The sequence below is a fragment of the Balaenoptera borealis genome, assembly GCF_965194805.1.
Source record: "Balaenoptera borealis genome assembly, chromosome: 8".
NCBI lineage: Eukaryota > Metazoa > Chordata > Mammalia > Artiodactyla > Balaenopteridae > Balaenoptera > Balaenoptera borealis.
In genome coordinates this window covers 99,678,427-99,690,979 of record NC_138865.1, presented here as the reverse complement: position 1 = coordinate 99,690,979, position 12,553 = coordinate 99,678,427, and the positions used below count along the sequence as shown (strand labels likewise).

The window sequence follows — 12,553 nt, the reverse complement described above, 5'->3', positions numbered from 1 at the left end:
CATTGTAGTCCTTGTTTAAGCATATAAAAATTGGCACAAAGTCCTAATGCTGAGTTCTGGATATATAACAGGAAAAAGAATCTGGTTTTAGATCACGGGTGCCAGAGCTCAATACTCCTCATAGTCTTATTTTTATCTTCTTTCTACACCTCCCTTCCCCCCAGGATGTTGCTTCAGAGTGTGAAGTCAAATGCATGCCAACCTTCCAGTTTTTTAAAAAGGGACAGAAGGTAGGTACATCTGACCTTGAAGAAAACCAGCTGGGTAATAGGAAAGCATGATATATAAAAGAAGAAACTGAAGTGACTTACCCTTCACATTGGGAAGCACATCCCCGTTTTTTCCTTTTAAGAATATTTAATATGTCATTCTTCATTAAGTACATAATGTGACATCTCATTGATAATTGATCTTTGCTAAAACTAAAATCACAGGGATTTGGTGATTAATCTCTGTGATTGGTGCTTCATATTTATATCACAGTGCATTTATCCTTGTTCAGAGGTATTTGTGTAAAAAAACTGAGTCTTGACTTTTGAGGGGTTTTTTTGTTCTGTTTTAGTTTTAGTTTTTAACTTTAAAGAACTGGGTGTTACCCGTGGATGTAAATTTTAAATAAGCTTATACTTCCTCTCCTCCCCAGGCCCATTCTGTGGTCATATCTGATATACAAAATAGGGATGCAATGCTACATCTAATGGCAATTCAATATTCTCTCAACAGGTGGGTGAATTTTCTGGAGCTAATAAGGAAAAACTTGAAGCCACCATTAATGAATTAATCTAATCATGTCTTCTGAAGACATGACCAGCCTTTGGCTGTTTAAAACTTGTAATTTTTTTTATTTACAAAAAAGAAAGATGATCAAGTATGAAGACTATATACCTAACTGCCATCTGATAAGTGACAATAAAATATTAACTGTATCCTTTTTAAAACTGTCTGGTGTCTTTGCATAGTTTTCAAAATAAATGAAAACTGGCCATTTGATGATATTTAATGTCCTAGTTATTTTCGTATGTTCTTGATCACTTTTTTTTTTTTTTTTTTTAACCTTGTAGGCCACTGATTGAAGATTTTTCTTGTACTTCTAGGAAAATCTTGTTGGAGGCAATGCACAGATAATAGAGTAATATGTTAAAATTCTGTTATTATTTTTGACCTTATGCACAGAGAAAGTATTATTTTTTGTTCTAGCAAGCAGATCTCCTATGCTCTCTGAATGGTCCTCATGACCAAAATTGATGTCTGCCCATGAAGGAATTGTTTATCTCTGGTTTCAGATTCCTGTCCCAAAGGTTACGGTGAGGTGCCAATTTTGCTAATGGTAAAGGAGTTCTATTATCTGTTAGGAATTCTTCATAGGTGGCTCACAAGGGAGTTCCCGCAAACATTACTGTGGGAATTTGATTCTCTCAAGTATCTAAGAAACTGGTTTTATAGGCCAGATAGAAGTTCCAACCTAAGCAGTAAAGAGTGTGGACGTTACTGTTAATTTCATTCAAAGAACATTGTTTCTTGTGTTCTAGACCCAAAGTGCTGGAGGAATGCTTGCAGAAATAGTTTTTAAATTTGTGCTGTAAAAAATCAGAATTAAATCATATGCCCCTCACCATCCTTATATTAATTTAATCTTTGCAACAATCCTATGAAGTAGGCACTGTAATCCCCACTTCCCAGTGAGGAAACCAGCAAAGAGGTTAAGTAATATCCCCAGCATCACACTAGTCAGTGGAGGATACAAGATTCAAACCAAGTGAGTCTGGAGCCTGAGTGCATGCTCAACTATTACACTGCTGCTCAGTGTAACAATGTAATAACTAGGTAAAATGATGGGCCCTTAGCTGGGTTTCTTTCCTCATCTGAAAATCAGGATACTGAACTTAGATGAACTTTCAAAATATTAATTGGATGCTTATTATGTGCCAGGCACTGTGCTAGGCTAGGGATATAGCTGTGAATAGGACACCCTTCTCATAGATCTTACATTCTAGAAAGGGAGGCAAACTAATGAATAACAGACTGGAATATACTGTGAGGCCAAAACAAATGGGCACAGTAATTGAGACTAATAGGGGGACCTGCTTGGGATGGAATGGTTCTGAAAGGAGACTAAGCTGAGACCTGATGGTGAAAAAAGACTGACCAGCAAAGAGCTAGGCACTCTACTTCCCAGCAGAGAGAACAGCATGCAGCAAGACCCTGAGTCAGAGAACTTGGTACACTGTAGACCCAGCAGAGATGCATGAAATAGAGGCAGATGGTGGCAGCACCCAGTCATCCAAGGCTTGTTCTAGGTGCAAAGGGAAGACATTGAAGGGTAAGCCTGAGGTAACATGCTTGGATATTAAGAGTTCATTTTGGCAGCTGTATTGAAAATGGGTTGGAGAAGGAGACAAAGAAGTAGAAAATCAGTTAAGCTTTGGCATTTACCTAGGCCAGAGATGATGATAGCTGTGATTGGTTGATGGTGGGAGAGAGGGAACAAAGTGAGTATGGACTCAACATTTAGGAAAGACAATCCGAGGGACGTCTAGGAGTAGGATTCTAGAGTAAGTACCAGGTTTTTGACTTGAGCAAATAGGTGGTTGCAGTGCCATGTAATGAGTAAGCTAAGGATGGGGGGGGGGCAGGTTCTCTTGGGACATGTTAAGACATGCTTTGGTGGTGTACATTTAAGATGATGTTATGCAGACTGTTGGGTACTAGCCTGGCTTGGAATAGGAATTTGAAAGATGTAATTGAGATGGCTCTTAAATGTGTGAGATCACCCAGGAAGAGAATCCAGAGTAAAGAGGGCTCAAGACAGCTTGATGAGCTCCCAACATTTAGAGACCAAGTAGAGCAGGAACCAACAAAAGAGACATAATGGAAGCCAGAGGGGAAGGAGGAAAACCAAGAGGGTTTTATCCCAAAAGCAAAAAAAAACATTTCACAAAGGAAGGTGTGTCAACTATCAAATGCTATTTTGAGACTAAGAAAGATGACAGGAAAACACAATGGAGAGTGATTGTGACAAAATTCTTATGGAAGGATAGGGATGGAAGCCAGGTTGGTGAGAACTGAAGAGTGAGTGATCAGAAATGACCCGGAAATCACACCTTTCATATCCATCCTAAACAAAGTATCATTTGGAAAGAAAAATGTCCAAGGATGATTGTTGCAGCATTGTTTATAGCAGCACAAAACTGGATCTCCATCAATAGAGAAATAGTTGAATCCAATATGATAAATCCTTTCTAGGTAATATAGAATGTGAAATAAAATTCATATTTATGGCAAGACAAGAAAAATCTAAATATAAAAGTTCTTCTCTGCCCTTTGGCCCCCCCCCCTCCCCTCACTGTGCATTGTGTATCCACATGATGCGTTGACCAAACCTCCCCCATCAGCAGGAATACCTGCTCAACCGTAAACAGCAACATTCACCTAACATCAATAAGACAACTTCTTAAAAGATAATATTCCTTCTTGATCTTGTAAAGGGTCACATGACCTACCACAATGGCACTTAAATCTGGATTATGTAAACTGTCATTAATGCACCATTTAATGTACAGCCCTCTGTCTCAAAAAACATATATAAACTGTCTTGACTTCTAACAGGTGGAAGAGTTCTCAGAGCTTTCTGAGATGCTCTTCCTGGGTTAAAATCCTCAAATTTAGCTGGAATAAAATTTTCCAATTGTTTCTTAAATTGACTGAGTAATTTTTCATCAACAAGAATAAAGAGTTATTAATACTGAAATAGGAAAATTTCAAAGTCACTGAGTGAAAAATGTTACAGAATGTGAACAGTACAGAACACTACAATTTTATTTGTGTAAAACACAAGACATGCTAGATACCTCAGTAGGTATATCTGCATGTAAATTAACATGAGAAGATCTTGAAGGAAACATTTCTAACTAATCAGAGCAGTGACTTCTGGAGAGGAGGGTAGGTAGAGATTGATGAGTTTTAGTTTTATCCATAAATGTTTGGATTTTTCATAACAAGAATGTACTCATGCATTACTTACAAGTTAAAAAAAGTTAATAGATTGTAAAGATGGGGAAGCAGGGTCTGTAAAACTCGTGCAAAAATTTCTCTAAAGTAGAGCTGAGAGATACAGCTAATAGACATTTTCTGTATAAGACAGTGGGTTTGCTAGCATGCAAATGGAAATGATACAGAAATAGAGATCAATTTGGTGGAAAAAAGGATTCCTGAAAAGGAATTCTTTGTGTAGTCAAGAAAGAATAGCGGGGGGGGGGGGGGAGGGGGGGCGGGCAGAGCTTTCAGGAGACAAGATGGAGGAGTAGGAGGACCTTGAGCTCACCTCCTCTCATGAGCACGCCAAAATCACAACTGCTGAACGACCATTGATTAAAAAGACTGGAATCTACCCAAAAAAGATATTCTACATCTGAAGACATAAAGAAGAAACCATGAGACAGTAGGAGGGGCACACCTGAAATATAATCAAATCCCATACCACCTGGGTGGGCAACCCATGACCTGGAGAATAATTATATCACAGAAGTTCTCCCACAGAAGTGAGAGCTCTGAGTCCCATGCCAGGCTCCCCAGCCTAGGGGTCTGGCAGCAGGAGAAGGAGCCCCTAGAGCATTTGACTTTGAAGGCCAGTGGGGCTTAATTGCAGGAGCTCCACAGGACTGGGGGAAACAGAGATTCCACACTCAGAGGGTGCACACAGAGTCTCGCACACACCGGGTCCCGGGGCAAAAGCAGTGCTTCCATAGGAGCCTGGGCCAGACCTACTTGCTGGTCTTGGAGGGTCTCCTGGGGAGGCAGGGGGCAGCTGTGGCTTCCCTGGGGTCATAAAGGCTGGTGGCAGACATAGCAGGGACCTATGTGAACTCTGGCTGGAGGCACATTTTGGGTCCTTGGCACCGAGACTTGGCCCCACCTAACAGCCTGTAAACTCCAGTGCTGGGATGCCTCAGGCCAAACAACCAACTGGGCAGGAACACAGCCCCAGCCATCAGCAGACAGGCTGCCTAAAGACTTCCTGAGCCCACAGCCACCTCTAGACATGCCCCTTGACACGGCCCTGTCCACCAGAGGGTCAAAACCCAGATCTACCCATCAGTGGGCAGGCACCAGAAGCAAGGAAACTACTATCCAGTAGGCTGCAGAACTGAGTCTGCAAACACAGGTCAGAACCTACCCTGGGACCAACTGGTCCCTGCCCCTTGGGTGACCAGAGGGGATTGTACTGCTGGGACACATAGGATATCCCCTATGGAGGGCCACTTCTCCAAGGTTGAGAAATGTAACTAAGCTACTGCATACATAAGAATCCAAATAGAAATTTATACAAAATGAGAGAGCAAAGGAATACGTTCTAGATGAAAGAACAAGATAAAACCCCAGCAGAACAGCTAAGTGGAGATAGCCAGTCTTCCTGAGAAAGAGTTCAGAGTAATGATCGTAAAGATGATCCAAGAACTTGGGAAAAGAATGGATGCAGAGAGCGAGAAGTAGCAAGAAGTTTTTAGCAAAGAGTTAGAAAATGTAAAGAACCACCAGAGTTGAAAATACAATAACTGAAATAAAAAATACACTAGAAGGAATCAATAGCAGAGTAACTGAGGCAGAAGAACAAATCAGTGAGCTGGAAGAGAGTGTTGGAAATCACTATCACAGAACAAAGAAAAAAGAATGAAAAGAAATGAGAACAGTTTAAGAGACATGGGACAATGTCAGACGCACAAACATTCGCGTTATAGGGGTCCCAGAAGGAGAAGAGGGAGAGAAAGGGCCTGAGAAAATATTTAAAGAGATAACAGCTGAAAACTGCCCTAACACAGGAAAGGAAACAGTCACTTCCACTTAAGTCCAGGAAGCACAGAGAATCCCATACAGGATAAACCCAAGGAGGAACATGCCAAGACACATACTAATCAAATTGACAAAAGTTAAAGGAAATACTAAAAGCAACAAAGGAAAAGCAATAACATACAAGGGAATCCCCATAAGAATATCAGCTGATTTTTCAGCAGAAACTCTGCAGGCCAGAAGGGAGTGGCATGATATATTTAAAGTGATAAAAGGGAAAAACCTACAACCAAGAATACTCTACCCAGCAAGGCTCTCATTCAGATTTGACAGAAAATAAAAAGCTTTACAGACAAGCAAAAGCAAAAAGCATTCGGCACCACCAAACCAGCTTCACAACAAATGCTAAAGGAACTTCTCTAAGTGGAAAAGAAAAGGCCACAACTAGAAACGAAATTACAAAATGGGAAAGCTCAGCAGTAAAGGCAAACATACAGTAAAGGTAGGAAATCATCCACACACAAATATGATATCAAAACCAGTAATCATGAGAGGAGGAGAGTACAAGTGCAGGATATTTGAAATGCATTTCAAATTAAGACATCCGTAACTTAAAACAATCATGTATTATATATAGACTGCTATTTCAAAACCTCATGGTAACTGCAAACAAAAAGTCTATAATAGATATACACATGAAAAAGAAAAAAGAATCCAAACACAACACTAAAAATAGTCATCAAATCACAAAAGAACAAAAGAGAAAAGGAAGAAAGAAGACCTATAAAAACAAATGCAAAACAATTAACAAAATGGCAGTAAGAACATACATATCGATAATTACCTTAAATGTAAATGGATTAAATGCTCCAACCAAAATACATATACTGGCTGAATGGATACAAAAACAAGACCAGTATATATCAATATGTTGTCTACAGGAGACCCACTTCAGATCTAGAGACACGCACAGACTGAAAGTGAGGAGATGGAAAAAGATATTCCAAGCAAAGGGAAATCAAAAGAAAGCTGGAGTAGCAATACTCATATCCAAAAAAATAGACTTTAAAATGAAGAGTGTTACAAGAGACAAGGACACTACATAATGATCAAGGGATCAATCCAAGAAGAAGATATAACAATTGTAAATATATATGCACCCAACACAGGAGCACCTCAATATATAAGGCAAATGTTAACAGACATAAAAGGAGAAATTGACAGTCACACAATAATAGTGGGGGGCATTAACACCCCATTTATATCAATGGAAAGATCATCCAGACAGAAAATCAATAAGGAAACACAGGCTTTAAATGACAAATTAGACCAGATGGACTTAATTGACATTTATACGTTCCATCTGAAAGCAGAATACACATTCTTTTCAATTGCACATGGAACATTCTCCAGGATAGATCACATGCTGGGTGACAAAGTAAGCCTCAGTAAATTTAAGAAAATTGAAATCAGATCAAGTATCTTTTCTGACCACAAAGCTATGAGATTAGAAATCAACTAGAAGAAAAAAACTGCAAAAAACAAAAACATGGAGGCTAAACAACATTTTATGAAACAACCAATGGATCACTGAAGAAATCAAAAGAGGAAATCAAAAAATACCTAGAGACAAATGAAAATGAAATGATCCCAAACCTATGGGACACAGCGAAAGCAGTTCTAAGAGGGAAGATTATAGTGGTACAAGCTTACCTCAGGAAGCAAGAAAAATCTCAAACAACCTAAGCTTACACCTAAAGCAACTAGAGAAAGAAGAACAAACTAAACCCAAAGTTAGCAGAAGGAAAGAAATCATAAAGATAAGAGCAGAAATAAATGGCATAGAGACCAGGAAAACAATAGAAAAGATCAATGAGACTAAAAGCTGGTTCTTTGAAAAGATAAACAAAATTGATAAGACTTTAGCCAGACTCATCAAGAAAAAAAGGGAGAGGGCTTAAATAAATAAAATTAGAAATGAAGGAGAAGTTACAACTGACACAACAGAAATAAAAGGACCATAAGAGACTACTACAAGCAACTATATGCCAGTAAAATGGACAACCTAGAAGAAATGGACGAATTCTTAGAAAGGTACAATCTTCCAAGACTGAACCAGGAAGAAATAGAAAATATGAACAGACTAATTACAAGTTCTGAAATTGAATCTGTGATTTAAAAACTTCCAAACAAAAGTCCAGGACCAGATGGCTTCACAGGCAAATTCTAACATTTAGAGAGGAGTTATTCCAAAAAAATTGAAGAGGAAGAAACACTTCTGAACTCATTCTATGAGGCCACCATAACCATACCGAAACCAGACAAAGATACCACAAAAAAAAAAAAAAAAGAAAATTACGGGCCAATATCACTGATAAACATGGATGTAAAAATCCTCAACAAAATACTAGCAAACTGAATCCAACAATACATTAAAAGGATGTTATACCACGATCGAGTGGGATTTATCCCAGGGATGCAAGGATTTTTCAATATCCCCAAATCAATCAGTGTGATACACCACATTAACAAACTGAAGAATAAAAACCGTATGGTCGGGGCTTCCCTGGTGGCGCAGTGGTTAAGAATCTGCCTGCCAGTGCAGGGGACACGGGTTTGAGCCCTGGTCCGGGAAGATCCCACATGCCACAGAGCAACTAAGACCGTGCGCCACAAGTACTGAGCCTGCGCTCTAGAGCCCGTGAACCACAACTACTGAAGCCCATGCACCTAGACCCCGTGCTCAGCAACAAAGAGAAGCCACCACAATGAGAAGCCCGCGCACTGCAACAAAGAGTAGCACCCACTCACCGCAACTAGAGAAAACCCGTGCACAGCAACGAAGAGCCAACGCAGCCAAAAATAAGTAAATAAATAAATAAATAAATAAATAAATCTATTTTAAAAAAACAAAACAGTATGGTCCTCTCAACAGATGCAGAAAAAGCATTTGACAAAATTCAAGACCCATTTATGATAAAAGCTCTCCAGAAAGTGGGCATAGAGGGAACTTACCTCAACATAATAAAGGCCATATATGACAAACCCACAACTAACATCGTACTCAGCGGTGAAAAGCTGAAAGCATTTCCTCTAAGATCAAGACAAGGATGTCCACTCTTGCCACTTTTATTCAAAATAGTTTTGGAAGTCCTAGCCATGGCAATCAGAGAAGAAATAAAAGTCATCCAAATTAGAAAAGTAGTAGTAAAACTGTCACTGTTTGCAGATGACATGATACTACACATAGAAAATCCTAAAGATGCCACCAGAAAACTACTAATGTTCATCAATGAATTTGGTAAAGTTGCAGGTTACAAAATTAATATACAGAAATCTGTTGCATTTCTATACACTAACAACAAAAGATCAGAAAGAGAAATTAAGGGAACAATCCCATTTACCATAGCATCAAAAAGAATAGAATACCTAGGAATAAACCTATGCAAGGAAGCAAAAGACTTTTCTCTGTACACTATAAGACACTGATGAAAGAAACTGAAGACCACACAAACAGATGGAAAGATATACCGTGTTCTTGGATTGGATGAATCAATATTGTCAAAATGACGATATTACCCAAGGCAATCTACAGATTCAATGCAATCCCCATCAAATTACCAATGGCATTTTTCACAGAAATGAACAAAAAAATTTTTAATTTGTTTGGAAACACAAATAGCCAATAGCAATCTTGAGAAAGAAAAATGGAGCTGGAGGAATCAGGCTCCCTGACTTCAGACTATACTACAAGGCTACAGTCATCAAAACGGTATGATACTGGTGCAAAAACAGAAATATAGATCAATGGAACAGGATAGAAAGCCCAGAAATAAACCCACACACTTATGGTCAATTAATCTATGACAAAGGAGGCATCTATACAATGGAGGAAAGACAGTCTCTTGAATAAATTGTGCTGGGAAAATTGGACAGCTACATGTAAAAAAATGAAATTAGAACACTCTTTAACACCACACACAAAAATAAACTCAAAATGGATTAAAGACCTGAATTTAAGACAGCTACTATAAAACTCTTAGAGGAAAACATAGGCAGAACACTCTCTGATATAAATCACAGCAATATCTTTTTTGATCCATCTCCCAGAGTAATGGAAATAAAAACAAAAATAAACAAATGGGACCTAATTAAACTCAAAAGATTTGCACAGCAAAGGAAACCATAAACAAAAAGAAAAGACAACCTACAGAATGGGAGAAAATACTTGCAAATGATGCAACCAACAAAGGATTAGTCTCCAAAATTTACAAACAGCTCATGTAGCTCAATATCAAAAAAACAAAAACAAACAAACAACCCAATCAAAAAAATGGGCAGAAGACCTAAATAGACATTTCTCCAAAGAAGACATACAGATGGCCAAGAGGCACATGAAGATATTCAACATCACCAATTATTAGAGAAATGCAAATCAAAACTACAATGAGGTATCACTTCACACCAGTCAGAATGGCCATCAACAAAAAATCTATAAACAATAAATGCTGGAGAGGGTGTGGAGAAAAGGGAACTGTCCTACACTGTTGGTGGGAATGTTGGTGGCTGTTGGTGCAGCCACTATGGAAAACAGTATGGAGGTTCCTCAGAAAACTAAAAATAGAATTACCATATGATCCAGCAATCCCACTCTTGGGCATATATCCAGAGAAAAACTTGGTTCAAAAGTACACATGCACCCCAGTGTTCATTGCAGCACTGTTTACAATAGCTAAGACATGGAAGCAACCTAAATCTCCATTGACAGATGAATGGATAAAGAAGATGTGATATATATATATAATGGAATGTTACTCAGCCATAAAAAGGAATGAAATAATGCCATTTGCAGCAACATGGATGGACCTGGAGATTATCATACTAAGTGAAGTAAGTCAGACAGAGAAAGACAAATGTCATATGATATCACTTATATGCAGAATCTAAAAAAAAAAAAATGATACAAATGAACTTTATCTACAGAACAGAAACAGACTCACAGACTTAGAGAATGAACTTATGGTTACCAGGGGGGAAAGTGGGGGAAGGGATAGACTGGGAGTTTGTGATTGACATGAACACAATGCTATATTTAAACAGATAACCAACAAGGAACTACTGTAAAAAAAAAAAAAAATGCCATCACACGTACTCTTATGAGAAAAAGGCAGAGAGATATGGCACATACACAGAAGAGGAGGCCAGGTGAAGGCAGAGTCCGAAGAAGGAGTGATATGACCAGAGGCAAAAGAATGCTGGCAGCACTGGAAGTTGGCAAGGAACTGAGTCTCTCCTGGAACCTTTGTGGGGAGCATGGTGGCCATGCTGATGCCTTGATTTCAGCCCAGTGAAACTGATGTTGAACTCCTGGCCTCCAGAACCATGTGAGAATAAATTTCTGTTGTTTTAAGCCAGAAAAATAAACAAACTTAAAAGCTTTTGGACAGCAAAGGAAACCATAAATAAAACGAAAAGACCACCCACAGAATTGGAGAAGATATTTGCAAACGAAGCAACCAACAACAGATTAATCTCTAAAATATACAAACAGCTCATGCAGCTGTATGTCAAAAAAACAAACTACCCAATCAGAAAATTTGCAGATCTAAGAAGACACTTCTCCAAAGAAGACATACAGATGGCCAAAAAGCACATGAAAAGATACTCAACATCACTAATTATCAGAGAAACGCAAATCAAAACTACAATGAGGTATCACCTCATGCTGGTCAGAATGGCCATCATCAGAAAGTCTGCAAACAATAAATGCTGAAGAGGATGTGGAGAAAAGGGAACCCTCCTACACTGTTGGTGGGTATGTTAATTCGTACAACCACTATGGAGAACAGTAATGACGGTTCCTTAAAAAACTAAAAATAAAAAAAATTAAAAAAAAAAACTAAAAATAGAGCTACCATATGATCCAGGAATCCCACTCCTGGGCATATATCCATAGAAAACCATAATTTGAACATATACATGCATCCCAATGTTCACTGCAGCACTATTTACAATAGCCAAGACATGGAAGAAACCTAAATGTCCATTGAAAGATGAATGGATAAAAAGATGTGGTACATATATACAATGGAATATTATTCAGCCATTAAAAATATGAAATAATGCCATTTGCAGCAACATGGATGGACCTAGAGATTATCATACTAAGTGAAGGCAGACAGGGAAAGACAAATATCATATCACTCATATGTGGAATCAAATTTTTTAAAATGATATAAATGAACTTATTTACAAAACAGAAACAGATTCACAGATTTTGAAAACAAACTTATTGTTACTAAAGGGGAAATGTGGGGGTTGGGGAGGGATAAATTAGGAGCTTGGGATTAACATATACACACTACTATATATAAAATAGATAACCAGCAAGGACCTACTGCATAGCACAGGGAACTCTACTCAATGTTCTGTAATAACCTTTATGGAAAAAGAATCTGAAAAAGAATGAATATATGTATATGTATAACTGAATCACTTTTCTGTACACCTGAAACTAACACAACATTGTAAAACAACTATACTCCAATAAAATTTTTAAAAAAGAAGTCATGAGGACCTAAATATATGAAGCAAATATAATATATATTTGGGAGAAATAGACAGTAATGCAATAATAGTAGGGAACTTTAATGTCCCACTTATGTCAATGGGTAGAACAGACAGAAAATAAGGAAACGTTGACCTTTAACGACATGTTAGACCAGATAGACCTGACATATAGTAACATTCTATCCACAACAGAATACAC

The 12,553-nt window shown here is 38.2% G+C and overlaps 1 protein-coding gene and 1 long non-coding RNA gene across 2 annotated transcripts in view; one reads left to right on the top strand and one right to left on the bottom strand.

Annotated features, from left to right (window-relative positions):
* The window catches only part of LOC309634274 (thioredoxin), a 20,267-nt gene extending 19,272 nt beyond the window's left edge, over positions 1 to 995 (top strand). Inside the window, exons 4-5 of the mRNA XM_082404253.1 lie at positions 165 to 230; positions 724 to 995. Coding sequence (XP_082260379.1) covers positions 165 to 230; positions 724 to 786 — 129 coding nt within the window. The 3' untranslated portion in view covers positions 787 to 995. The remainder of the gene's footprint in view (positions 1 to 164; positions 231 to 723) is intronic.
* Positions 861 to 12,553, bottom strand: LOC309634337. The gene is made up of 2 exons (XR_014247997.1): positions 11,685 to 12,553; positions 861 to 11,654 (listed from the first exon to the last, which is right to left on the bottom strand). It is a non-coding gene; the product is annotated as an uncharacterized lncRNA (long non-coding RNA).